Source organism: Delphinapterus leucas, chromosome 4 (assembly GCF_059928025.1).
Source record: "Delphinapterus leucas isolate spDelLeu-1000000601 "Yukka" chromosome 4, BTC_Dleu_Yukka2, whole genome shotgun sequence".
Taxonomy (NCBI): domain Eukaryota; kingdom Metazoa; phylum Chordata; class Mammalia; order Artiodactyla; family Monodontidae; genus Delphinapterus; species Delphinapterus leucas.
In genome coordinates this window covers 3212040-3239058 of record NC_143132.1, presented here as the reverse complement: position 1 = coordinate 3239058, position 27019 = coordinate 3212040, and the positions used below count along the sequence as shown (strand labels likewise).

The window sequence follows — 27019 nt, the reverse complement described above, 5'->3', positions numbered from 1 at the left end:
CCACCTAGTTCCTCTTCATTTGTTAGGTCTGGTGGGGTTTTGTCTTGCTCCTTCATCTGCTGTGTGTTTCTCTGTCTTCTCATTTTGCTTAACTTACTGTGTTTGGGGTCTCCTTTTCACAGGCTGCAGGTTTGTAGTTCCTGTTGTGTTTGGTGTCTGCCCCCAGTGGGTAAGGTTGGTTCAGTGGCTTGTGTAGGCTTCCTGGTGGAGGGGACTAGTGCCTGTGTTCTGGTGGATGAGGCTGGGTCTTGTCTTTCTGGTGGGCAGAGCTGCAGCTGGTGGTGTGTTTTGGGGTGTATGTGACCTTATTATGATTTTAGGCAGCCTCTCTGCTAATGGGTGGGGTGGTGTTCCTGCCTTGCAAGTTGTTTGGCATAGGAAAGACGGAACCCTAGGACAAATGGTAAAAGCGAAGCTATACAGACAAAATCACACAAAGAAGAATACACATACACACAAAAAGAGAAAAAGGAAAAATATATATATATCGTTGCTCCCAAAGTCACCGCCTCAATTTGGGCTGATTCGTTGCCTATTCATGTATTCCACAGATGCAGGTACATCACATTGATTGTGGAGATTTAATCCACGCCTCCTGAGGCTGCTGGGAGAGATTTCCCTTCTCTTCTTTGTTCGCACAGCTCCTGGGGTTCAGCTTTGGATGTGGCCCCGCCTCTGCATGTAGGTCTCCGGAGGGCGTCTGTTCTTTGCTCAGACAGGACGGGGTTAAAGGAACAGCTGATTCGGGGGCTCCAGCTCACTCAGGCCGGGGGAGGGAGGGGCACAGATGCGGGGCGAGCCTGCGGCAGCAGAGGCCAACGTGACATTGCACCAGCGTGAGGCGCGTCATGCGTTCTCCCAGGGGAGCTGTCCCTGGATCCTGGGACCCTGGCCGTGGCGGGCTGCACAGGCTCCCGGGAGGGGGGTGTGGATAGTGACCTGTGCTCGCACACAGGCTTCTTGGTGGTGGCGGCAGCCTTAGCGTCTCATGCCCATCTCTGGGGTCCGGGCGGGTCCGGGCTTTTAGCCGCAGCTCGCGCCCGTCTCTGGAGCTCCTTTAAGCAGCGCTCTGAATCCCCTCTCCTCGCGCACCAGGAAACAAAGAGGCAAGAGAACGTCTCTTGCCTCTTCGGCAGGTCCAGACTCTTCTCCGGACTCCCTCCCGGCTAGCCGTGGCGCACTAACCCCCTGCAGGCTGTGTTCACGCCGCCACCCCCAGTCCTCTCCCTGCGCTCCGACCGAAGCCCGTGCCTCAGCTCCCAGCCCTGCCCGCCCCGGCGGGTGAGCAGACAAGCCTCTCGGGCTGGTGAGTGCTGGTCGGCACCGATCCTCCATGCGGGAATCTCTCCACTTTGCCCTCCGCACGCCTGTGGCTGTGCTCTCCTCCGTGGCTCCGAAGCTCCCCCCTCCGCCACCCGCAGTCTCCACCCGCGAAGGGGCTTCTAGTGTGTGGAAACCTTTCCTCCTTCATGGCTCCCTCCCACTGGTGCGGGTCCCGTCCCTATCCTTATGTCTCTGTTTTTTCTTTTGCCCTACCCAGGTACGTGGGGAGTTTCTTGCCTTTTGGGAGGTCTGAGGTCTTCTGCCCACGTTCAGTAGGTGCTCCGTAGGAGTTGTTCCACGTGTAGATGTATTTCTGGTGTATCTATGGGGAGGAAGGTGATCTCCACGTCTTACTCTTCCGCCATCTTGAAGGTCTCTCCCGTTATTTTATAGTCTTTTCACATGACACGACCAGCAAAATACCTCTTAAATTGGAAAGATACATAAGGCCTAATTCAAATTTTATCTTAGCAGACAAAGAAGCCATGATTGCCTGCCTGGTGGTTAACAGTGATCCATTCTGAATGTGACATTATTGTTACATGTTCTGGAAACAAGGGGCAGGACAGAATGAACAATATGTTCACATTTATATATATAATTTATAATTAGAGATGAATTGCAGATGAATTGCAGGTATACATGGATGGATGGATGGATGGATGGATGGGGAGATAGCCTACAATCTTTCCTTTGGTGAAAATGTATTTCTTGAGTGATAGTAAAAAACAATAAAATGTGGGGTTTGGGTCTTGGTCTCTTTTTAGCTTGTTTGTTTTATATATTAAACACTTGTACTTCTCAGGTGCTGAAAAGGCAATAGAGATTCAGCTTTTAACTCCCCCAAAGATAGTGGAGTTGCAGAATCACCACTGAGTTGGCGTTTGGCTGTCCTGACAGCTGGTCTGGTGAATTCTAACTCGTGGACCTGGAGCATGAGCACCGGGGGCCAGACTGAAATACTCTTTGAGGGTAGACAAAGCCCTATACAAGCTTAGCAGTTTATAAAAGCTATTTAAAAATGAGCTCAGGGCTTCCCTGGTGGCGCAGTGGTTGAGAGTCCGCCTGCCGATGCAGGGGACATGGGTTCGTGCCCCGGTCCGGGAGGATCCCACATGCCGCAGAGCGGCTGGGCCCGTGAGCCATGGCCGCTGAGCCTGCGCGTCCAGAGCCTGTGCTCCGCAACGGGAGAGGCCACAACAGTGAGAGGCCTGCGTACCGCAAAAAAATTTTTTTTTTAATTTTTTAAATGAATCATGGTCTGATAGACAAAGGAAAAAGAATTTGGATTGGTTTATTTTCTTCCAAGTGTGGGATCCAAACCAATATTCATTCCAAGTGTGCAATCAGAAACATCAGTCATCTGAGAACAAGGCGAACAGAGAACGCTTCCAGCGTTATGGGAGAGTGACAGTGGCAAAGAGGCCAAGAGACTACCTCTGCTTCCCAGGCGGACCACCATTAAAAGCCTGATTCCAGGCACTGCACGCATCTCTGGGCTTGGAGCCAGGCGGGTCGAGTTTGCATCCAGGACCACGGGGACCCGGCCAGGCCAGGTTCTCTCTCTGTGACTCAGAGTCCTCCTCTGTGAAGCGGAGGATACCCCCAGTTTATGAGGTCCTTCCAAGGACCCAGGGTCATAGGGTGTAAGATGCGTGGCCCAGGTTCTGGCCCAAGCGCGAGTTCAACCTCACTAGGTGGTGGTGGTGGTGATGGTGATTGTAGAGGTGATGGTGGTGGTGACAGTGGAGGTGACAGTGGTGATGGTGATGGTGCTGGTAGTCATGGTGGTGACACTAGAGGCGATGGTGGAGGTGGCGCTGGAATTGGCGTCCTTAGTGGTATAACCTAAAACCAGCAGATGCAAAATTCAGCCTCAGCCTGTTCACACAGGAGGATACTTGGGCACCGGTGTCCCGTGAGCAGATGGACAGGCCCTGTGCTCACAGATGGAATACAGAGGAACTGAGCAGGGTCCTGCCCGCAAGGACCTCACCTTCCAAAGACTGTCCTCCGTGTTTACCAGAAGAAAACTGACACTAACCACAGTGAGGTCGAATTGATCATTTAACCTGTCAAAGTCTTTTAAATCCTATGTGGTGATCCTGTTGACTAATACGCACTTGTATTGACACGGTCCTGGTCTTCACTGCATTTTGGGTGTGGTGGTAACACAGGGAGGTCAGTTAGCACATCAGAGCCTGCTTTGTGGTGGCCTTCCCAAGTCAAGGTATCCTCATGTCCTGACGTATGAACCACCCAGAGATGCCAACATGTTGAAGTTAAGGCTGTGTGTCCTCAGCACCTCTTGCTTGTGAAATGGCCTTGGAGGGGTCAAGGAGGAGCCTCTCTGTCTCTAGGGAAGACATCCATAAGTTTCAAGGGGCCCTCCCTTAATCACAACTGCCACTTAACTGAGCACTTACTATGTACCAGGCCCTCTGTATGTCATGATGAAACCTTCTCTGGGGTATGATAACCCTCACTCTGCAGATGAAGACTCAGAGTCTCAAAAAGGTGAAGAAACTTGTCCTGGGTCAAGCTGGTAGGAAGAGGGACTGGAAGTGAACTCACTTCCCTGACCCCTCCCTTCCCACCCCTCTGCCCTGCACGTGCCTGGAGCAGTGTGCGACACTGGCACCAGCCGAGGGCAATCCTGGGATGTGAGACAGCAGGAAACGCGTGGGCTCCAGCCAACCCAGTGCCCACCCGGTCAGACGTAGCCCGCTAAGGGCAGTCACTCACTGACTGTCCTCGCTGCCAGACACCCCTTCTGCCCGGATGGCCAAAGAATTAGTGCCGTGATTGCATAACTTTAGCAACTGAACTGTTTTCTTTCTCAAAAAATTTTACCTACAGTCCTACTACATAAAGCTTGGATAAACAGTTAAGCGCCATGTATTAGTACCCATTTATTCTGTAAGTTCAAATCTACGGCACCCACCGGAGAATTACTGGGAACAGAGCGGGTCCCTGTGAGATTTATTCTGTAAGTTCAAATCTACGGCACCCACCGGAGAATTACTGGGAACAGAGCGGGTCCCTGTGAGATTTATTCTGTAAGTTCAAATCTACGGCACCCACCGGAGAATTACTGGGAACAGAGCGGGTCCCTGTGAGATTTATTCTGTAAGTTCAAATCTACGGCACCCACCGGAGAATTACTGGGAAGAGAGCGGGTCCCTGCGTGAGCACCGCGTTTGGAATTAGGGTTCGGAATGGCAGCCGCAGGCTTGCATTGGCTTCAGCATCAGTTACCCTCAGCTCGTTTTACTGGCCCCCAGAACGCTGCCTGAGGAGGACCCTGACCTGCACGGTCCTGAGGCCGTGGAGAGGCCCGAACTGCAACTCGCCGGCCAGGAGGCATGTACAAGACACTCGGGTCTCAGGACAGCAGTCGGGGGCAGCCTCGTGGGTACCGCCCCCAAAGATGACGTGTCCCTCCTCAGATGCATTGATATTTATGTTATTACAGCTGAGTACTTGCTTTATAATTAGTGTCTAAAGGAGCTTACGTAAGGAAAGCTGAGCCCAGTGCCGGCAGGCCTCCACCACCTGCCCCTGCCCCCGCCCCCGCCCCTGCCCCAGGGCAGTGCTGGTCAACCAGACTCCCCTTTCCCATGTCTGGGGCGTGGCTCCCCCGCCCAGGCCGGTCTCACCCCACTTGTTGGTCTGGACCCCTTGGGGTTTCTGCCCAGGCTCACTGCAGCCCCCTAGGAGGACCGCACACGCATCCTCGTCACTGAAAACCTCACTTGGGTGAGTCTGGAAGACGCATGATGTGAGGCACGTCAGGTTAGGGTCTGAAGCCGTAGAAATCCTTTAACGGGAAGTTCCGGCGCATGGGCCGCGAGTGTCAGGTGTGTGGGGCGGCGGGATGGGGGAGGAGCATGGGGGATGCGGCTTCTCTGTGGCCCCTTCTGTCTGCAGGGCCTCGGGTCCCCTGGGGGCCACGGCCAATCCCTCCATCCCCGAGTCAGCTGTGTCCCTGCAGCTGGCACAGACCCGTGGGACCTGCTTTCTTGTCTGTCCCGGGAGGCACCCAGCTTGCCCTTCGCTTCCCATCCAAGGGTCCCTGCCTCTCCGTCGCCTTCGGCTCTGCACCAGCTCCCTCTACTCCTAGCCAAATGTTATTTAAATTCTGATTTTTGTCCTCTGGTTAACTTGTCATTTAATTTTCTCATCCGCTTGGCTTAAAGCCAAAGAGTATTCGTTCCAAATAAAAATGGTAAAGACCTTTTTTTCCTCTCCTTAGAATCTTATGTAAATGCAGCGCAGCCCGCTGTTAGGAAGAGAGATTCGCAAGCCAGTTCTGTTATCGGTTATTAACCTCAGCCTCTAGATCTAGGTAACTTTTCTCTTGGTTATAAAAGCCCTGCATATTCATCGCAGAATACTTGAAAATTACAGAGCAGCATAAAAAAGAAAAGAAAAGAACCCATTATTCCACCAGACAGTGCGAACATTTCGGGACCTCTCCTGCTGGTGTTTTCTTTTCGGAGAGACAGAGGGAGAGAGAATCGCTTTCTTTTACATATTTTTTTATTTTGATCATTGTCACTCAGCATTACATTAGCGGTATTCAAAAACATGATTTTAATGCTATATAATGTTCCATCGTCGAGACTTACTAAGATGTAATCATTTCATTGCTTTGAGATATTCATCTTAATTCCATTTCTCTGCAATAACTAACACAGAAGGAACAACGCCACTAGCTCTTTGCTTGCAAAGGGGCCATGCAGGGCCGTGGTTTGGGCCTAAGGCTGGGAGGTGACTAGAACACTGCCTGGCACTTAATAAATGCTCTCTTTATTAAGTTTGCTGTTATTTTCTCTTTTTTTTAAATTAATTAATTAATTTATTTATTTTTGGCTGTGTTGGGTCTTCGTTTCTGTGCGAGGGCTTTCTCTAGTTACGGCAAGCGGGGACCGCTCTTCATCACGGTGCGTGGGCCTCTCACTGTCGCGGCCTCTCTTTTTGTGGAGCACAGGCTCCAGACGCGCAGGCTCAGTAGTTGTGGCTCACTGGGCCAGTTGCTCCGCAGCATGTGAGATCTTCCCAGACCAGGGCTCGAACCCGTGTCCCCTGTGTTGGCAGGCAGATTCTCAACCACTGCGCCACCAGGGAAGCCCCGTTTGCTGTTCTTTTCTTTTTTTTTAAAGATGTTGGGGGTAGGAGTTTTTTACTAATTTATTTATTTATTTTTGCTGTGTTGGGTCTTCGTTTCTGTGCGAGGGCTTTCTCTAGTTGTGGCAAGAGGGTGCCACTCTTGATCACGGTGCGCGGGCCTCTCACTATCGCGGCCTCTCTTCTTGCGGAGCACAGGCTCCAGACACGCAGGCTCAGTAGTTGTGGCCTACGGGCCTGGTTGCTCCGCGGCATGTGGGATCCTCCCAGACCAGGGCTCGAACCCGTGTCCCCTGTGTCGGCAGGCGGACGCTCACATGGGAGATTAGCGTGAAGTTGTGAGCAATACTGCACAATGATCTGTGTACCCTTCACCCCGTTTCCCCCAGTGTAACATCTTGCAAAATCACGGTACAGGGTCACTGCCAGGATGTAACCGTGAGACAGTCCCCCGCCTTATGCAGACTTTCCCTGTTTTGTTGTGCTCACCTGAGTGTGTGTGTTGAGTTCTGTACAATTCAATCACATATGTAGGGTCTCTTATCCACCACCACAGTCACAGCAGAGGACAGTCCCAGCCCTTTTGTGACCACGCCCACCTCCATCCTCCACCCGGAGCCCCACCCTCCTACCCCCCACCTCCATCCCTAACACTGTTCTCCATCTCTATAATTTTGTCGTTTCAGGAACGTCATGTAAGTGGAATCACACAGTATGTAACACTGTTCTCCATCTCTATAATTTTGTCATTTCAGGAATGTCGTATAAGTGGAATCGTACAGCATGTAACCTCATGGGGTTGGCTTTTATTCATGCAGCATAAATCCCTTGGAATCCATCTCAGTTGTGTAGATCAGTAATTCATCCACAGTGTGGACGGACCAGAGTTTGTTTAACATTCACCTGTTACAGGGCAGCTGGGTTGCTTCCAGATTTGGGCTCTCCATCACTTTTTCGTTCTTGCCAATGTGGTGGTTTGCCTTCCATTTCTTGGAGGCCAATGTGACTATTTTTAGAAGTCAGTAGCCTAGTTTGGTTGGGTGGAGATTTCTGATGCCACGTAACACGTAAGATCCATCTTCATCAAGTAAATACAAGTATGATGAAGTGTCAGAGCTGAGATTTAAGGTGCTGGGGGGCTGAGATCCATAGCCGACGTGGAGGGAGCGAGGAGGGACCAGAGTGAACGCCGCCGGGAGAGGCGTCGAGTTCTCATTAACAGAGGAAGGAACCGGGGCCGAGTGCCGCATGGAGGAACAGAGTTCGCCACGTGCCCTCAGGAAGGACAGCTTGCTGGGAAAGGAGAAGTGCCTTTCTTCCCTGCCTGCTTCAGGACCTCGGCATCCTGGTGTCTACGCACCCCAGCTCTCCTCTTCAGCTGTAGCCGTTTACAATCACTTCGGGGAAAAACTGCAGAAGAATCACAATGAGGAAAATTTTACTCGAGATTCATTACTCCAAGTTCAAAGACGCTCCGTGAAAATTGTTGCTAACGCAGTCGAATAAACAATTTCACATGCGGTGCGAGCGTAACAGCAAGACGAACGTAATTGCATGTTTTGCAGCAGCCAACCCCAGAAGCACAACTTACCTGACATGGATAGCTTTGAATGATTTTGAAAGGGAACTAATACCATCCTGGTTTACGAGCTTCGTGAGCTGTCTCCCTGGTGAAAAAGATTGTAGCCGGCCCGGCAGAGAAAATTCCCGGGGACACACTGCAGTCTCAGGAGGCCTCTGACCGTCCCCCTCCCTGCCTGGTCCCTGGTCCCCTTCCAACATCCACAAACTGAACTTTCCTTTTGTGATAGTGGTGGGTTTTGTCTTTCTCAACCCAAACCTAAATTGCCGTCTGGTTATCTTATTCGTCCAGGACTGGAAGCATTTCGCAATATAGAGCCACAGATGTCTGAGTGAGAAACCCACAGCTTCCGGTGATCACTGACTCCATGCCAGTCCAAACCAAACTTTGACAGAGCCAGCAAGAAACGTTCTCAGCGGCTGCAAGGAAGTGCCTCAGATAGAAATAGGAAACCAAAGTCAGGTTCCGCTCTGCGAGCACAGGCACAAAGGGTGCTCATCCCAGCCCCCGAGGGTGCTTAGAGGCGCGGGGTCCGGGGACGGGGGGGCGGTGCTGTCTCTCTGCTTTCTGGTTATCTCTGCTCTGTTATCACTGCCCCTCCTGGGCGGGCTCCCCATTACTCAGCAGAGGAAATTGTGTGCCCGGCAGCCCCTGCCGACCACGTTTGCGCTGAATGACCAGCGTAAATGGGGCAGGGACAGTGACAAGTCGCTTTCACCTGTGGAGCCCAAATGAAGGGAGGCCCTACTCGAAATCTTTCTCGTGCCTGAGCACCGCCCCCAGGGTGGCCCTCCCCCACCTCCACCCGCTTCCAGCAGCCAGGCTCATCGTGCGTCTGGACCGCGGAGGCCCGGCACCGGCAGCCAGCCCCCCACGACTCCTCCCCCATCCACCACCTTAAAGCAGGGAGGCAGGAAGGCAGAGGACAGCAGGTGCTGGACATCAACACCAGCATGTTTTGAAATTTCTTTTAAGAAGCTTCACCTGCGTGAATTCATACGTGGATTTTAAGTCGTGTGCGTCGGGGATCATAATCCTGAAATGCATGCTGCAAAACTCAGAGCTAATATCTGGCAAAGATGGAATACAGCACCTTTGTGCCACCTGGGCACCCACCCGGGCCGGCAGCCCCAGGCTCTGGGCCCACGGATAGAGCAGGACTCGGCCTCCAGGTCTGAAAACCCACCAGCATGGCAGCCACGACCATCGTGGGGCAGACACGGAAGCAGGTGCTGGTCAGCCGTGTGCCACAGTTGTGGACACAGGGACGGGGGCTGGGAGTGGAGCCGGGAGCGAGGGGGATGGAGCCTGAGCTGGTGAAACCGTGTGTGTCACGGTCCGGACAGCCTCCCCGTGGTGGAGTCCGCTGCTGAAGTGACGGACTGGTCACCAGAGGTATCTTCCTGAACCGGCCCCTCCAGACTGGAGAACGGGACACATCGGGCTTAATTCTGCACCTTTTAGGTTCACGAAAACACGGCAGGTGAGCCAGAGCACAGCCTGAAGGGAGAGGCAGACTGGAAGGAACCCTGGAAGCTTCCAGGGCTGAAGGTGGGGAAGCCGGATGCAGGGCCCTCACAGGAGGTGGAAGACCCTCCCGGGAAAGGTCCAGCAGAGGCGGGGCTGCCCGCATCCTTGGATGAACATCTCAGGGCTTCTGCGGGTCTCGTTGAAGCCTGGGGCCCCAGTCCCGCCCCCGTCGTTGCTGGATTGCCTGTGTCCTGTCTCCCGTCCAGTGTACAGCTCATCGGGATTGGTTTCCAATCCAGAACATCTCAGCCGCTCCCCGCACGCTGTCCTCATGCTGAAACACGAAGCTGCGTTTCCCAGTGGAAGGTCCTGGAATCTCTCCTGAGGAACGTGGAAACCCTTTCATGCTGGGTTGGTTTGCAGAAGACCAGAGAGTGCCTTCCAGGAGCCCCGGCTGGGCGATGATCAAACCTCCATCCTCCTGACCTCATAACGGGAAACTCGCTGATCGATTATCTGAGCTGCCCGGTGGCCCGGAGACCATCCATCCTCCTGCTTTTCGACATGCAAACAGCAGCGTGTGGCTGGAACACGGGAACTCAGGGGCTGCTTCCTGCATTCTCCCCTCCATGAGCCTCTGAATGGGGGGTCCAGGGGGAGAGAGGAAAACACAATAGAATCCCGTCCTGGGAAGAGGCCTCTGGACTCAGAATGGACAAGTCACCCCCAGGCCTTTAGAAAGTGCCGTCCTGTCTCTTTAACCCCTGGACGCGAGTTGGCCGTGCTCTGACCATCTGCTCTACGGTTACCAGCCCTGGGTTCTAAGTATGTTGATGGAGGTGCCTTTGATACCAAGAAACAGAACTGTGCGTGTATGGCAACTCAAGACACTGGGCTCTCCTGCCCTCTGCCCCTCCCCTCTGCCCACTGTGATCCGGCCTCCCTCCCCACCTTCTCCGGGGGCTGCACCTCCTTAGTGATCTCGTGGGTGGCCTGGTGTGGTCAGCCCAGGTCAGACTCCCCGTGACCCTGTGACTCACCCCAATTGCCACCAGCTCCGGATCGCTTAGTGAAGTTCTCACGAGGAAAGGAGATTATGTGCTGGCCTGACAGTTGTAGGTCAGGCTGCGGGCAGGGGCAGGGTCCCCAGGTGCCAGGGCTGCCCAGCCAGGGCTCTAGGGAAGCGACCTGTGCTTTGAGGGCTGTGGCTGGGCCACGGCAGTCCCCTGGGTCTCGCTCCAAAGTCCCCACCTGTAAGGACAGGCCTGCAGGATGTCTTCATAAAAGTCCCCACCCAGCAACCCGCCTGGGAGGGCACAGCCCTGACCAGAGCCCTGGGCCCGTTTCCTGGGCTGCCCAACTGGGATGGGCCAAGGCCAGTCCCAACCATGCACTGAGCCAGAAAGCCCCGTCAAGCCGTGTGTGCCCCAGGACACTCATCTCTCTCCCTCATCTGCACTGACTGTTGGTCGCTCCCCACAAAGCCCCAGCACCGTCCTGCTGAGAGCTCGCGGCCTGGAGCTCCCACCCCGGGCTCCATCCCCACCTACCAAGAAACAGTGGAAACGGAGGAGCTGGGTTACATGTCCTTTCTTCTCGCTCTGGAAATCCTGCAGTTGTACATTTGAGGTCCTACTGAAATAAAATTGGGTGCCAGACAAAGGAGGGCCACAAGTCACTTTGGGTGCGTTTGGCAACTTGAAGAGCCCTGGAGACTTCCATCCACAGTCAGGATTTTAGAGCCACTGGGGACCTGGAGTTTCACAGGCAGCAGAGCTGGTACGCAGCTGAATTTTGTGTCAGAGCAGCAGCGTCCTGAGGGCTCTGTCCAAGCACGTTCCCTCACGTGTTGCCCATCTCAGCCCTGAGAGGCAGGTGCAGCTGGCGTGATGGACCTCATTCGCAGAAAGGCAAACTGAGGCTACAGGGTGGTGGTGGTCTTGCCCACAACAGCGGAGGGGTGGGCAGGGCACTGGGAGGGAACCGATGGATAGAAGAATAACCGACAGGGAGCACAGGACCCCCTGCTCTTGCCAGGACACCATCGCTGGGTGGGCGGGGGGTGAATACAGATATTACACGCCGTGCAGAGCCTTCGAGTCAGAACTGTTTGGGTCACGTGTGTGTGCTGGACAGAGGGAGGCCTGGGCTGTGATCCTGACCCCCTGACCCCTCGCTGGCTGGGCCCAAGGGAGCTTCGTCCAGCTCTGTGTGCTGCTTCCTCTGGGGACCCCTCAGAACACAGCTTGGCGGGTGGCTGGTTTCCATGAGTATTTGTTACCCAGCTCTGCAGGCAGCAGGAAGGTTCCAGATGCCGAAGTTCCCTCTGACGTTCACAGGTCCCAGCTGAATATGAGGGAGGACCAGTATCCACAGCAGAAGAGAGGCCTCTGGGCTCCCCTTTTTTTCTCTTGTCCTGTTTTAACATCGCGGTGCTGCCGACCAAGCCACGTGAAAGGGTGTGGGGTGACCTGCCGTGCTTAACTGACGAGCCGCAGCCCCGGGGCAACGCAAGACCCTTATTTCTCTGTTAATCATGCTGTCTCCACTTTTCACGTTTAAATTTCATTTCACCAACGCTTTTTCCCCCTGCTGTTTATTTCTGGATAGAGGCTAAAGATTCGCAGAATGATTCCGCATGGGAACAGAAAGCCTTGTACCCTCCTGACCAGGCTGCCTGGTGACGGGGGCGGGGAAGGGCTTCTTCCCAGGCCAACCAAGCCTTTGTGCTACAGGGGCTGGTTTCCCACACCAGGAACAACCCATATAGGCCGGGAGCTTCTCCTGACACCCGGCCAAGAACTAGGCTGTCCAAGCACTTCCGACGTTAGGGTTCACGTGATGCTTCACCCCAGCCTCTCACCTGCGTTGGCCCTGCTAAAGGCTCATTAACTAACTAACTAAATAAGGCAAAAGCCTGACTCTTGCACAGATGGGAAATGGCCACACGTCAAACTAACTTGTTAGCTGAACAAGGGAAACAGCAGGATGTTACAACCAGTTCAGAAGTGCAATCAAAGAACCCTGTGTTTCTATACGGTAGAGGAATGTTGAAATGGATTTACAGATGGACACAGCATGGTTCTCCACTGTAATGGAAGACACCCGATGCAATCTTTTCTGCTTACTTCTGATTTCCTTCCATCCCCCCGCCCCCCCCCCACCCGTCAGAAATAATCTCAAAGACTCTTCCAGACCCAGAAGAAGGCCGGTCCCTCACTAGGTTGGGCGGGATCGGTTACAAAGGGGCAGCGAGAGTGTCAGTGAGCCCTGTGGGCCCTTCGGGGTTTGTTTTGCTGCTTCATAAGTGGACTTTTTAAAGCTTTTATTATTTGCTCTCCCGAGCCTAGGAAGCCATCACGAAAGACTCACTCCTCCAGATTTCATCTGCAGTGCTTATAAAGTTGGGCAAACTCCCCTCTTGTCGAGGTCCCCAGGATATTCCAAGCTCCCGGTCTTTCTTCCCGCCTCCCTCCCTGGGGAGGGCCTTGTCGTCACTAACTTGCTGGGGCCACGCTCAGCTCATGACCAGCATCCGGCCTGCCAGCCCCCTCGCCCTGTGCCGGAATCTCCGGGCAAATCGAATGTTCACAGACGGAGCCGTCTTGTCCTCTGCCTCGGCCCACCCTCGCCTTTGACTGGGGTCTGGAATAAACCCACGCAGTCAGCCCGCACCAGGTGGACATGACCTTCACAAAGGCTTGAGTGAGAAAGTCAGAAATGGCCCCGTGTCAGTGGGCGAACGGCCAGGACCCCGCACCTCACCCGTCTTGGGCACAGCTGCAAAGGCCAAGGCGTGAGCTAAGGCCTGTGCTGGGGGCGCTGGGACGCACTGTCGTGAAAACGCGGGGGGCCGAAGGTGCAAGACTCCTCTGGCGGTGGGGCCGGGGGCCGTGTGGAGAAGCTGGCCCCGAGTCCCGAGGGCTGAGAGGAGGGAGAGCGGAGGACGGTCTCTGGGAAGGGGGGACCCAGAGCAGAGGGCGAGGGAGGGGCACCCGTGGACCGGAGTGAAGGCAGGGGCGGGAGCTTGGCAAGGGCACAGCCTCGAGGGGCGCACCCCAGAACCTCAGGTGCCCAGCGAGGAGGTGGACCTTCTCCGGTGGGCGTGCGGGGCAGCAGAGACGTCTGCACGGAGAAGTGGTACAACCAGGTTTGAGTTCTAGAAACCAAGGGTGGGTGCTGGGCTGAGACCCAGCAGGGCCAGGGCAGGGGCTGCTGCAGGGGTCCAGGCGGGACCAGCTCTGAGCCAGGCCAGTGGCCGCCGGGTGGACAGTGCCGAACAAAGGCCCTGTCACCAAGGGTGCGAATACCACCTCGGGGGGCACGCGGGCAGCCCGGACAGTGGTGCTGGCTGAGTCTCAGCGTAGGCAGGCCAGTAGCACAGAGGAGGCCGTGGTAGTCAGGGAACAGCTACGTTTGCGGGGAAGAACATCTGCTTACTCTGTTTTACTGTTTCCAGTAAAAAAAAGATGCAGACTGACCTGGCTAAAAAAATAGCGCTCTGGGCACTGAAAACTACCCGCTCTCCTCAGCTTGGCTCGCCCCACGCCCGCGGACTCCTGGTGAGCAGGAGGGGCCTTAAGCAATTAGCCAGGGAGAATGTTGACGGAAAACCTGTTACGGGAGCCTTGGCATGGACTGTCCCGTGTGCGCTGTCCAGCCTTGGAGAGCAGCCCCCCTCTCTGTACGTGAAGCCCCCTCTCCCAGGGAGGGGTTCCGGAGCCCAGATTCACAGTCGGGGCCCCTCAGACAAAAGATGCTGATGTGACGTGTTTCTGTCCTGTCCAGCAGGGACTGGACACCCAGGCCGTGTGTAAAATTGCCTCCGGTGAAATTTGTTCACTATGCAGACCGACGGTTCCAATCGGACCCTTTCTCAGGGTGATTCCCTCTTGGATTTGGTCCTGCACCTCAGCCCCCAAATCCTAAAGGCAATCTTTTGTTTTTAAGCTAATGATCTTAAATTTCTTTTGCATAATGGCCCCGGAGGCCATTGGAGACCCCCTGCGATGTGATATCATTAAGCCGAGGTTGTTGATGGTGCGTCAGACATTGCCATGAGGGGCACGAGGCAGCATGTCACCGCAGGTGTCCTTACGTGGGTGATAGCGTTGTTTTTCACAACTCTTTTCAGCGAACAGAAGAGCGAAGTTTTTCTCAACCTGTATAAATCGACTCAGTGAAGAGACGTGCATGGAACATTCCAGTGCCCACAGTTATTTTGTGTTTTCTTTGTAAAATTAACCTGCAGGTCGGGACCAGAGAGAAAGCTCTGGAATCTGATGTCACCACGGAAACCAGCTGCCCTGCTCCCGCCTGACCCTCACGGCCCTTCTGCTTCTGTTTTGCAGGTGGTCTTCAGCAAGTACTGCAACTCCAGCGACATTATGGACCTGTTCTGCATCGCCACCGGCCTGCCTCGGTGAGTGACCCGGAATTGCCCCCGCCAGAGGGACGCCTTTAAATTCACCTGGAGGGACAGGTACCTGGGAGGGCGAGTGGCCGAGTCTAGGGGACAAGAGGTGTGGTAGGGCCCGTGGGCTCACCTTGTACCTTGCACTCGGGACCTTTCGAATCAGTGGATGAGTCCCTAGAGGTTTCTTCAGCCACTGCTGTGCTACACAGTAGGAACCTTTGGGCGGAATTAGGCAGAAACTACTGTCTTAAGAGTTTCTTTTTTTTCTTTCATTTATTCCTTTGCATTGGGAGAAAGGGTAAAGGACGGTGGTAGTGTTTAGACTTTGGTCCCCCAGCCCCAAATGATCCAGCAAGGGGGAGAGAGGGGCTCATCACAGATCAAGGTTTAGGAAAAGACTGATGTCAGAAATAAGTTGAAAAGACCAGAAATCTACCTTATAGAACCATAAGAATTCCAGAAGAATTCTTTTCCCCAAATCAACAGTTTGTTCCAGCCAGTGGGTTTTCTGTCCTAACTTCCCAACTATAGAGGGTGATGAGGGGCAGCTTGGCCTGCAGTTAACTAAAGTTGTGACCCAGGTCAAGGAGGGTGAGAGAGGAGGACAGCAGGAGCCGTTCAGAGTCAGGTGAGAAAAAGGAGAGTCAAGGATAAGACTACACACCTGAAGTTACAGCAAGTAGCGGCTTGTAGCAGCAAGAAATAGCCCACAGTTTGGGGCATCTTTTATTAAGCAACGTGCTAAGAAATAAATAAATGTTGTTCTTTAGAACAACCTGGGTTTTAGGTGTCACCCCCATTGCACAGATTTTGATACACGGCTGAAGACCAGAGAGTTAAGTCATGGGGTTAAGGCAACACCTCGCGTGAAAGACCCCACAGGTGAGAAGTTGGAGGAAGATTCAATTTATCCACTTAAAACTGTTTGGTAGGAGAGCTTTTTGCCCGTTTAGATAGACTCCCACAGGAAATGAAGTAGAAAGGCAAACCCTGAATTCATCACTGGTTGATACAAATGTTCATTTCTACTTTGACACAATTTAATCTCCCAACTCAACAAATTACACTTTCTCCAATTCCCATTTTAAATTACTTACACATCTACTGAGCATTTAGAAGTACGCACATAGCCCGTAACTTTGTTTACAAGCTGAGGGCCAGTGTCCTGAGGCTGACTCCTCACGGACCCTTGGGCAGGACGGGCCTGCTACCCGGGCTTCTACCTCATGGGAGGCCCAGATTCAAGTGTGCACCAGGGGGACAACAGTGGGGTGAAGACACTGGCTTCTCCTGTCTTCCAGGAACACGACCATCTCCCTCCTGACCACAGATGACGCCATGGTCTCCATCGACCCCACCATGCCTGCCAATTCAGAACGGTAAGCGGCTGGTGGGCTACATCAGCTCCTTCTCATGGTGTGTCTGACAGCTCTCTGCATGCACGGCAGGGTCTCCATGGTTGTTTTATAAATTTACTGCTGCAGGAAAATCTGAATTTAAACCAAAGATGGGAGGGTCTGGGAAGGAGGCCGCTGGTTCCTTTGCAGAACTTGTCACTTTCCAAGAAAGTAGCAGGTCTAAGCGTGACCTTTCCGAGGCTCCACAAGAGCCCTCTGAGGGGGCATTTACAGATGGGGAAACCGAGGCACTGAGTGGCAGTAGCAGAGCTGCCCCCAGTCCGTCCGGGCAGGAGATTCCCTGACCAGATTCCCTGGGCAGCGCTGGGCGTTGACCCCCTGGGGCAAGTCCTGGTGTTGTCAAGCACTGTCCATCGGCTACTCTGCCCAAGACGGCGGGGGTTGGGTGGTGGGAAACCTGGGGGCCAGAGGAGTGAAACCAGGAGAGACCTAGGGAGGAAAAGGCTTGGGCAGTAAACACACCTGTGAACATCTGTAAAACAGCCCGGCTGCATGTGGCCGGAGGGAGGGACTCCAAGCAGAGGCTCTCCCGTCCACGCCCGCCCCTCTGCCCAGCGGCTGGCGAGGTCCCCGGTAGTCCACACTTTGTATTTGCAGTAGGGCCAGGCAGAATCCAGCCCACATGCCCTGCGAGGCCGGAAGCAGGAGCGTGATTGGGAGTGGGGTGCCCCTCGGGACCCCTGTTACGCCTGCCCTCACTGCATCCCCCTTTGAGGGACACGTGTCAATCCGGCCATCAGGGTGTGCCCCCCCCCTCCGACTGAACCAGGCCAGCTGCTCCAGCCGCAGGAGAGAGCATGCCCAGGCAGACCTTCGAAGTTCCCGGCCACCGGAGGGCCCTGGCCCCCTGATGGCAGCGTGGGAATATTTGGGCTCCCATGATGGGGTCCCTTGTACCTCCGCTGTAGGTGCCCCAAAGGTTCCCCCGACCAAAGGTGTGTGCACACCTGAGCGCCCAGGGCTGGGCACCAGCCCTTCTTCCTCTGTCCCCCGAAGCCACCTGTCAGCCATCCACGCCGGCCTGGGTGCAGGATGCCTGGCCCCAGGCAAGGGCTCAAGACCTCACAAAGACTGCCAGGCTTTGGTGCAGAAAGCCCGGCAAGTAACAAACCCTTGGCGTGTACAAGGTCCTAGAACATTTGAACAGCCTCCGATGTCCTCCGAGCTCCGTGGTGAGCGGCCAGCACTGTCCTTCCCCGAGCATCTGGGCGCTTCCCCCCAGTCTCCCCTCCCCCTCCACTGCACCCATCAATCTCCTGCGTTTTTCATTTCGTCACCAGGAGCTCCTGCCCCCACGCACTCTGGCTCTGATTACACTCTGGTTATCGTCTCCGGGCTCCCCGGAAGGAGCAATGCTAATTGAATCCCCAGAGGCTCCGGGAAGACGGTCGTAAATTGTGGCATAAGGTCCAGCCTGACCCAGATCTGTATTCATGAGGAAAGTCACGAGTGACCTGTCACCCCTGACGTCCACAAGATACAACGATGTCATCAGGGGGAAGTGCCCTGTCCGTGCAAGCCGGTGTCTGATGGGGCAAAACTGCATTTTTCCCGATTTAATGTAAAGCAGTTTTTAGTTTGTCGACTCTGTTCTGTCACCTCATCATATCTCCTTAGGCTCTTTATTCTGTGCCAGCCCTTCTCGACGGGGGGCAGTTTTGTTCCCCAGGAGACACTTGGCGAAGTCTGGAGCATTTTGGCTGCCACGCCAGAGGATGGGGTCTGTGGCATCCAGTGGGCGGAGACCAGGGCTGCAGCTCTATGTCCCGCAGTGCCCAGGACTGGTTCCACCCCAGACTCACCTGCCCAAATGTCAGTGGTGGCGAGGCTGAGAACCGGTCCCCACTGCTTTCTCGTCGCAGAGCTGCCCAGTGTCCCCCAGGCCACCAGCCTCACGCACACCCTGGGGGGCGGGCTGAAGCAGAGCCCCCTCTCTCCCTCTCCCCACCCCCTCGGGGCCCCAGAACTGGCATTTCTGCAGGTTCCCAGGTGGCGATGCTGTTGGCCGGGACCTCCTTAATCACTGTTCCCAGCACTGGGCATCCCCTCCCCGTCTCTGTCTGCTCCCTGCATGTGAGATCATGGACTTCTCGTTTTGACCAGCTGCCTCCATCATCTTCCCCCCGTCTGTGTCTGCTTCCCACTCTCTGCCCCTGAAAGGCGGCGTTCCCCAAGATTCCCTTCCCGCCTGCTCACCTCCTCCTCCCGGGTCATGCGTGAGCCCCAGCGAGGCCTCCAATCTGTTCCGTTTGCTTCTAATTCTCCAGTCCCACGGTTCCAGCTGCCGTCGGGGGTCCCGCACCCTCTAAACATGCGTGGTATAACCTAGTCCAACCAAACCAGTGACCGTCAGCCCTGCCTGCAGGTTCAAACCACCAGGGATCATCAAAAAGGCTCTGGTGACCAGAGCCCCACTAGGACCCAGGAAATGTGGATTTTTGAGGGATTTTTTTTTTAAAGCTCACCGGGTGATTCCAATATGCAGCGAGGGTAAGAATCACTGGTGTAAAGTGGGCAAAAGCTAAGAAACTACTCTTGACCGCCAGGTGGGTGCTCAGCCTGCCAGTGACCAGAAGGTCACCTCTACCAGACACAGGGTTTCCCCTTCTCGGAAAGTGCTGGAAAAATTTTGTTTCCTCCCAGAAGACGATCAAGTCAGGTCGTGTCCCTCCAGCTTCCTCCACCACTGAAGACCCTGCAGCCCTTCGGTCCAGCCTTGTCAACACCTGTACCCTGCCCCCAGCCTCGGATTCAGGAACCGCCTCCCGGGAGAGGCTCTCCTGCAGGCGCCAGCTCGTCCACCTTGCCTGCTTTCTGCCCAGTTCACGCTCGCAGGGGCCGCTTTTCACAGCCTCTTCTCCAAATTACAAGGGCTCTTGACTGTGACCACCTGGTTACCGATCAGTAGTCGGGGTCCCAGTTTTCCCGTCTCTTGTACTAAACTTTTCGGCTCATTTCAAACCACATCTCATGACCTGACTCTTCCTTCAAAATGCTTCTTCCCTTAACGATCAGAGAATGTTCAGACCCGCATTTTAAATAACCTGGTACATATTTACCTAAGTCAGAGAGGCTCTAATCTAGCAAAGGGCTGAGTAGTTTCCTCTCTCTTTTGGAGCTGATAAGAAAGGTGATGGATTGCTAATCACCCTCATTCCTAAAGACTAACAAACACAAGTAGACACATCCCAGCTTCGTTCATATCACGCTCGGCGGGACCGAGCGTCTGGTCCCAGTGCGCTCCTTTCTGGACAAGGGGACATTGTGGATCCCATGGTGCCCCGCTGACCAGCGTGTTGCTTCTTGACCACCCTTCCGTTTCTGCCTCTGCTGCTTCAAGATCCTTGTTGAAGGAGAGAAACAGACCCTTAAGTAGTATGAGGGAAAAGGGGGCGTGTGGAGAGAGGGGAGGGCCAGGACGGCACGGCACACACGTGATACACACGCTCCTGTATTTCCGGTTTTAGCCAAGTTGTGATACATGAAGCTGTCCACCAGATGAAATGGCTGAGCACTTACAAGGATGGTGTGTGTGCCCATCCCCTCAGCTGGGGAGAAATGCTTCCTGGATTCTGGCGCAGCTCCCAGTAAACGTGTTTGAAAAGAGGCATTTTGGAAAAAGTCAAATACAAGTTCAAGGCAAATGGAAAGTGGTTTATCTCAGTTCTGTGGTTGAGGAAGAAATGATGAAGCTGCAACTCAGTTTAGGCCGAGGCAGGAGTTTCTTCAATCGTGGAAGAAGCATAACTGCTTCTGAGAACATTCCTGCTGTTGAGTCAAGAGGATTAAGGAACCAGGGGCCAAGAGTAATCTTGGGGATCCAGCTGTGGTCAGCGCCTCTGACACGGGGAGCGGGGGGCGTTTCGGGACACGCGGCTCTTGTCTCTCCCCATCCACGCCTCCGGCACCTCCCCTGTGCCATCACTGTCACCTCCCGGCCAGCGTAGGCTTGTGGGGAGCAGGGGAAGGAGAGAAAAGAGAAAGCGGGGAAGGGACGGCCCCATCCTGCGCCCCTCGGGCCCGGGATCCCGTCTCTCCACCCACTGCCCCAGCATCAGTGCTGCTCATGGGGCTGAGGAAGGAGGCGAGAGGAGAGGTGACGCCCACCTCGCCTTGGCTCTCCGCGCCCCTCAGCCCATCGCCGCAGCCCTGGCCCCCCCAGGCAGCACTGACACGTGCTCTGGATACGCCCCTGGTTCAAAGTGAGCCCCACACACGCGGTGGGCTTCAAGGAGGTTCCCCCCTTCGCTGAGCGGTGGCTCCTGGAAACCTGCAAGCTGGCGAGGCTGACGGCTGCTGGGAGGGCCCGGGGAGGGTGGACCCGCCCTGCTCGCCATCAGTGTGAGCACAGAGGCAGCTAGTATCCCCTTGGCCAAGTCCCGCCCCAGCCGGGTGTCTCACCTGCTCTACAGGTGGAGCCACACTTCAAACCGCGTGGACTCTGAACAGGATGTTCTGTGATCTCCCAGGACCCAAACACCATCACCATGAAACCTCTGTAGGGAATGTTCCCCAAGTCCCAAATAACCAACTTCCGGGGGCCTTTGGAAGAGGACCTTTCCCCAAGCAAGGTGCATGCTCCTGTGGGGGAGATGGGTGGGGGTGACTTGCCCCTCACGGGCTCCACCAGGAGGAAACTCTTGTGAGGAGGCGGGACTTGAGACCACCGTGGGCTTGTCCGTCCATCACCTATTAGTGCCACGCAGTTTTTATTTTTAAACCTTATTGGCATTTTAAATGTAAACAATCTTCCGTGTGCCCTATAACTGTTAAACCACAGGTAGGATGCCCAGTTAGCCACTGTTAAGAGTCTGGTGTTTGGTGTAACTCCTTCCAGAGTCTCTGTACTTTCTTTCTCCATCGCTGAGCTGATTCTCCGTCTGTGACCCTGTAACTTGCCGTGTCTCCCTAACGAGATGTTGTAGGCAGCCCTCCACATCAGTACTTGCTCACTCATCTCCATCTTTTTGACAACTGAATGACACACCACAGTTCAGCTGATGTGTCACCCAGCCCTGGCAGAGAGGGGCCCGAATATTTCTTAGCCATTCAAATGGCAGCATTCACGTCCTTTCAACGTGTACTTGACCGTGGAACGTAGGATCTGTGAGGGCAGAGCGTTCTCGTCTGATTCACTCTTTTTTCCTTTTTTTTAATTTATTTTTTTATTTTTGGGTGCATTGGGTCTTCGTTGCAGTGCGCAGGCTTCTCACTGCGGTGGCTTCTCTTGTTGTGGAGCACGGGCTCTAGGCGCGCAGGCTTCAGTAGTTGTGGCACACGGGCTCAGTAGTTGTGGCTCGCAGGCTCAAAAGTTGTGGCGCTCGGGCTTAGTTGCTCCACAGCATGTGGGATCTTCCCGGGCCGGGGCTCAAACCCGTGCATTGGCAGGCGGACTCTTAACCACTGCGCCACCAGGGAAGCCCTGATTCACTCTTATATCACCAGAACCCAACCACACTGAGCACTGAGTGTAAAACGTATTGACATGTGAAGGTATCCCTGTGTAAGGTAACCAAAAGAGTTAATACTTTCGTTCCTAGGTTCACGTGCTGAGACAAAGGATTTTACATTTGAATCAGTGCTGCTAGGTTGCTTTCCCATAGGTGATGGCAATCCGTACTCCCACTAGCAATACCTGTGAGACCCTGAGTCCCTGTGCCTCATAGCATTCATGTTACCAGGTTCTAAATTTGGGTAAAAAAAAAGCCTCTTTCTCTTCCCTGGTGGCGCAGTGGTTCAGAGTCCGCCTGCCGATGCAGGGGACACGGGTTCGTGCCCCGGTCCGGGAAGATCCCACATGCCACGGAGCGGCTGGGCCCGTGAGCCATGGCCACTGAGCCTGCGCGTCTGGAGCCCGGGCTCCGCAACGGGAGAGGCCACAGCAGTGAGAGGCCCGCGTACCGCAAAAAAAAAAAAAAAAAAAAAAAAATAGCCTCTTTCTTGAGGTCCCTCTTTTTATTTTTATTAACTGTTATCAATGATTGCCTGTTCCTATTCTTTGCCTATTTTCCATTGACTTGTCTCCCCCCGACCTTTGCCAGAGGTCCTTGTATGTCAGGGACGGTGACCCTTACTCTGTCTTTCCTATCACCGGTATCCTCTCCCCACCCCCTGTGGGTCTCACGATTACCGGTGGTGACATCACCGAGGTGCCAGTGCATTTTCGACTGAGTTATTGACACCATCCTCTCTTGTGCACTTGGGGGATGCAGTCTCCAGGAGCTCAAAGCAAAAGAGGGAGAGCCTCCTGCATCCGTCAGGTGTCAGGACAGACCGGGACAATTCTGCGCCATCCCAGCTTCATTCAACATGTTTATTTTAACCAAATATGCACATTATAGAGGAGGTCCGTTGTTTAAATGATATATTTAAAGTATTTAGAATTCTTCTGAACGAGAAAGCTCAGACCTGCCAAAGAAATTCGTTTTAAAAAGACCTAATTCACTGAATTCTAATTCAGCCCAAGTGCTTCTCTCTCGAACCAGATGTACATGAACACCTTTGACAGCATCTTACAGTGGAACTGCCTTCTCTCTTGCAGGACTCCCTACAAAGTGAGACCTGTGGCCATCAAGCAGCTCTCTGGTAAGGCCTTGCTATCATTTTTTAAATTAAAAGAAAACAAAAAGCCCCAGGCTGCACCTGTGGTTGAATATGTATGAGTTAGGCGTTGAGTCTGAAGCCCAGCACTGTTACAGAATCTAAAGCCGCGCACCGCTGCAGAGACAGCCATACTCTGCCCTCCACAAACCCCCAGGATGCCCAGCCCCACCCCCTCCCACCCGGTCCTGACGACTTAGCAGACACTGGGTGACACCCCACTCTTGTCTCCCTGGGCCCAGTATCTGTCCTGACCATTCAGACTGTGAGGCAAAAGGCCAGCCCCCAGGATGCCTCATACAGTCAGTGGTGTTGTTTTCTTAAAATCCCATTTCCTTTTGAGTCTTTGATCGCTCTTATTTATGTATGATTTATGCATAATAAAATGCTCCCATTTAAGTGTATATTTTGATAAACCTTGAAAGTTCTATACATCCTTGTTAACTACCACCAAAACCAAGACTGGGAACATTCACATCACCTAAAAAAGTTCTCTTGTGCTCTCTCCCGCTCAACCCCTGTCCCTCAGCTCCTGGCCTCTGTCAGCCACCAGCCGCTCTTTGACACCATAGATTAGATTTGTCTTTTTGAGAGTTTCATAGAAAATGAAATTACGTAACATGTGACTCGACCTAATGTTTTTGAGACTCGTCCATGTGTTGTGTGTATCAGCGATTCTTTCCTTTTTATTGGTGAGTAACGTTCCAGGTATGGCTGGACCACAGTTTTTTCATCCATTCACCTGTTGAAGGACATCTGGGTTATTTCAGGTTGGGGACTTTTATGAATAAAGCAGCTGTGAGCATCCAAGTACAAGCATTTACAGGGACATATATTTTTATTTCCCTCGGAGTCAATGGGATTGAATGGGATTGGTGGATCACATGGTTAAGTGTATATTTCACTTTATAAAAGGTACTGCCAGGTAATTTCCCTGCACATCTTGCATCCCCACCCATAATGTACGAGAGTTCCCGTTGCTTCACAGCCTCAGCAGCACTTGACGTTGTCAGTCCTTTTTGTGGTAATCAGTTCTATTGGGTGTGGAGTGGTACTGCATTTGGTTTTAATTTGGTTTCCCTAGTGATTAATGATGGTGAGTATCTTTAAAGTATTTACTGGCCATTCTTAAACCTTCTTTTATGAAGTGTTTGTTCAAATCTTTTCCGATTTGTTGGTTGTGGTGGTGGTGGGTAGTTTTCCTTCTTACTCTTGAATTGAAAGCATTCCTGGTATATTTGGGATACACACCTTTTGTCAGGTAGATATTATAAATATTTTCTCCTGGTCTGCAACTTGCTTCTTCATTTTCTTATGAGTGTCTTTCAATAACCAGAATTAAATTTTGATTAGGCCCAATTTACCAGTTGTTCTTTTATGGTTTGTACTTTTTGTGGCCAAAGAAATCTTATTTTAGCCCATAGTTGTGAAGTTTTCTTCTCTGTTTTCTTCTACAAGTTTTATAGTTTTAGCTTTTGCATTTAGGTCAGTGGTCCATTTTGAGTTAATTTTTGGGTATGGCCTGAGGCAAAAGTTGAGGTTTATTTTTCTTTTTAAAATTTAATATTAATTTAATTTTAATTTTTTCAAAATTGATGTCTACAGAATAGAATTTTGATGCCACCCATACTGCGCTGGATGGTGTGTGAGTGAGGCCCTGATGTTTCTGTGTCTCAGGGTCTCATCTTTCAAGTGACAACGTTTACATAGGAGCACTGGTTGCTTTAAATATTTTTATGCCTGAGTAGGTCTTTATGAAAACTCTTAATTCAGTTCTTTTGATAGTAGATGTTAGAATAAAATCTGAGTTCTAACTTTTTTTCGTATGAAAATAACTTTTTTAAAAATAAATTTATTTATTTATTTTTGACTGTGTTGGGTCTTTGTTGATGTGCACAGGCTTTCTCTAGTTGCAGTGAGCAGGGGCTACTCTTTGTTGCGGTGCGCGGGCTTCTCATTGCGGTGGCTTCTCTTGTTGCGTAGCACGAGCTCTAGACACGTGGGCTTCAGTAGCTGTGGCACACAGGCTCAGTAGTTGTGGCTCACGGGCTCTAGAGCATGGACTCTGTAGTTGTGGCGCATGGGCTTAGTTGCTCCGCGGCATGTGGGATCTTCCCGGACCAGGGCTCGAACCCGTGTCCCCTGCACTGGCAGGCAGATTCTTAACCCCTGTGCCACCAGGGAAGCCCAATAACTTTTTATTAACATGTAAAGCGCTTATCAAGCCCTTGACTTAACAATAAACTTTTTATTATTGTTTTTTGTTGTTGTTATTAACTAGATCCTCGACTTTATTCAGGCTTCACTAGTTTTTTTTCCTGATGTCCCTTTCCTGATCCAGGATCCAATCCACACTTAGTCGTTATGCCTTCCAGTCTTCTCTGGTCTGACAGTGTCTCGGACATTCCTTGTTTGTCATGACCTTGGCGGTCTTTAAGAGTCTGTAGAATGCCCTTCAATCTAGGCTTGTCTGATGCTTTTCTCATGATCAGCCTGGGGATGTGGGTTTTTGGAAAGACTACAAGGAGGCCATAGTACCCACATGATCACTGGCTTCTTTGCCATAAGGTCACTATTTTCCCCTTTCCTTGCTTGATTCTTTGGAAGCAAGTCCCTAAGTATAGCCCACCTTCAAGGGAGGGAGAAAAGAATTGAGGTTCATTTTGTTAGATATCCATTTGTTCCAGCACCATTTGTTGAAAAAAACGATCCTTCCACCCCCCCTTTGAATTTTCATGGCACCTTTGTCAAAAATCAATGGACCAGGGGCTTCCCTGGTGGTGCAGTGGTTGAGAGTCTGCCTGCCGATGCAGGGGACACGGGTTCGTGCCCCGGTCTGGGAAGATCCCATATGCTGCGGAGCGACTGGGCCCGTGAGCCATGGCCGCTGAGCCTGCGCATCCGGAGCCTGTGCTCAGCAACGGGAGAGGCCACAGCGGTGAGAAGCCCGCGTACTGAAAAAAAAAAAAGAAGTATATTATCTAATTTTCAAATATTTGGGTATTTTCCAGTTATCTTTCTGTCACTGATTCTGTTCATTCCATTGTGACTATGTAACGTAAGTCTTTTTTGATTTATTGAGATACATGGTGTATCTTGGTGACTGGTCCATGTACACATAAAAAAGAACGTGTACTGTCGTTAATGGATGAAAGATTCTATAAATGTCAGTTAGGTCAAGTTAGTCAATAGTGTAGTTCAAGTTTTCTGTATCTTTACATATTTTTTGTCTGCTCGTTCTATTGATTACTGAAGAATGACTATTAAAATATGTAACTCTGTTGTGGATGTGTTGTTTCATTTCTCAGTTCTCTCAGGTTTTGCTTCATGCGTTTCAATTTCTGTTATTGGACACATACTTATTTAGGATTGTTGTGTCTTCGTGATGGATCAACCCCTTTATTCCTATGAAAATTTGCCCTTTATCCTTGGTACTATTCCTTGTTCTCAAGTCTTCTTTATCTCATGTTACTGTAACCACTCCAGCTTGCTTATACTTAGTGCCTCTATGCTATATCCCTTTCCATCTTTTTACTTTTAATGTCTTTATATTTGAAGTGGATTTTTTATAGGTGGCATTATCAATTCTGGCAAATTAAGCTTTTAAGCCGTTTACATTAAATGTAATTATTGATATGGTTGGGTTTAAATCTACTACCTTGTTAATCATTTTCTATTTTTCTCATTATTCTTTTCAATATTTTCCACTCTTTCTACATCTTTTGGATACTGAGCATTTTTTAATTCCTTTTTTTTTTTTTTTGTGGTACGCGGGCCTCTCACTGCTGTGGCCTCTCCCGTTGCGGAGCACGGGCTCCGGACGCGCAGGCTCAGCGGCCATGGCTCACAGGCCCAGCCGCTCTGCAGCATGTGGGATCTTCCCGGACCGGGGCACGAACCCGTGTCCCCTGCTTCGGCAGGCGGACTCTCAACCACTGCGCCACCAGGGAAGCCCCTTAATTCCATTTTTTTTCCTCTACTCTTGATTTATGAAGTGTACTTCTTTGTCTTATCTCTTTGTGGCTGCTCTTGGTGTTCCAGTATGTACCATCGACTCATCACAGTCTGCCTTTCAGTTCC

The 27019-nt window shown here is 52.4% G+C and overlaps 1 protein-coding gene across 1 annotated transcript in view; it reads left to right on the top strand.

The window, feature by feature from the left end:
• PDE9A (phosphodiesterase 9A) overlaps positions 1-27019 on the top strand; it is a 99086-nt gene that overhangs the window by 20875 nt on the left and 51192 nt on the right. The window contains exons 2-4 of the mRNA XM_022552854.3: positions 14857-14927; positions 16223-16300; positions 22881-22924. Of these exons, the coding sequence (XP_022408562.1) occupies positions 14857-14927; positions 16223-16300; positions 22881-22924 (193 nt within the window). The remainder of the gene's footprint in view (positions 1-14856; positions 14928-16222; positions 16301-22880; positions 22925-27019) is intronic.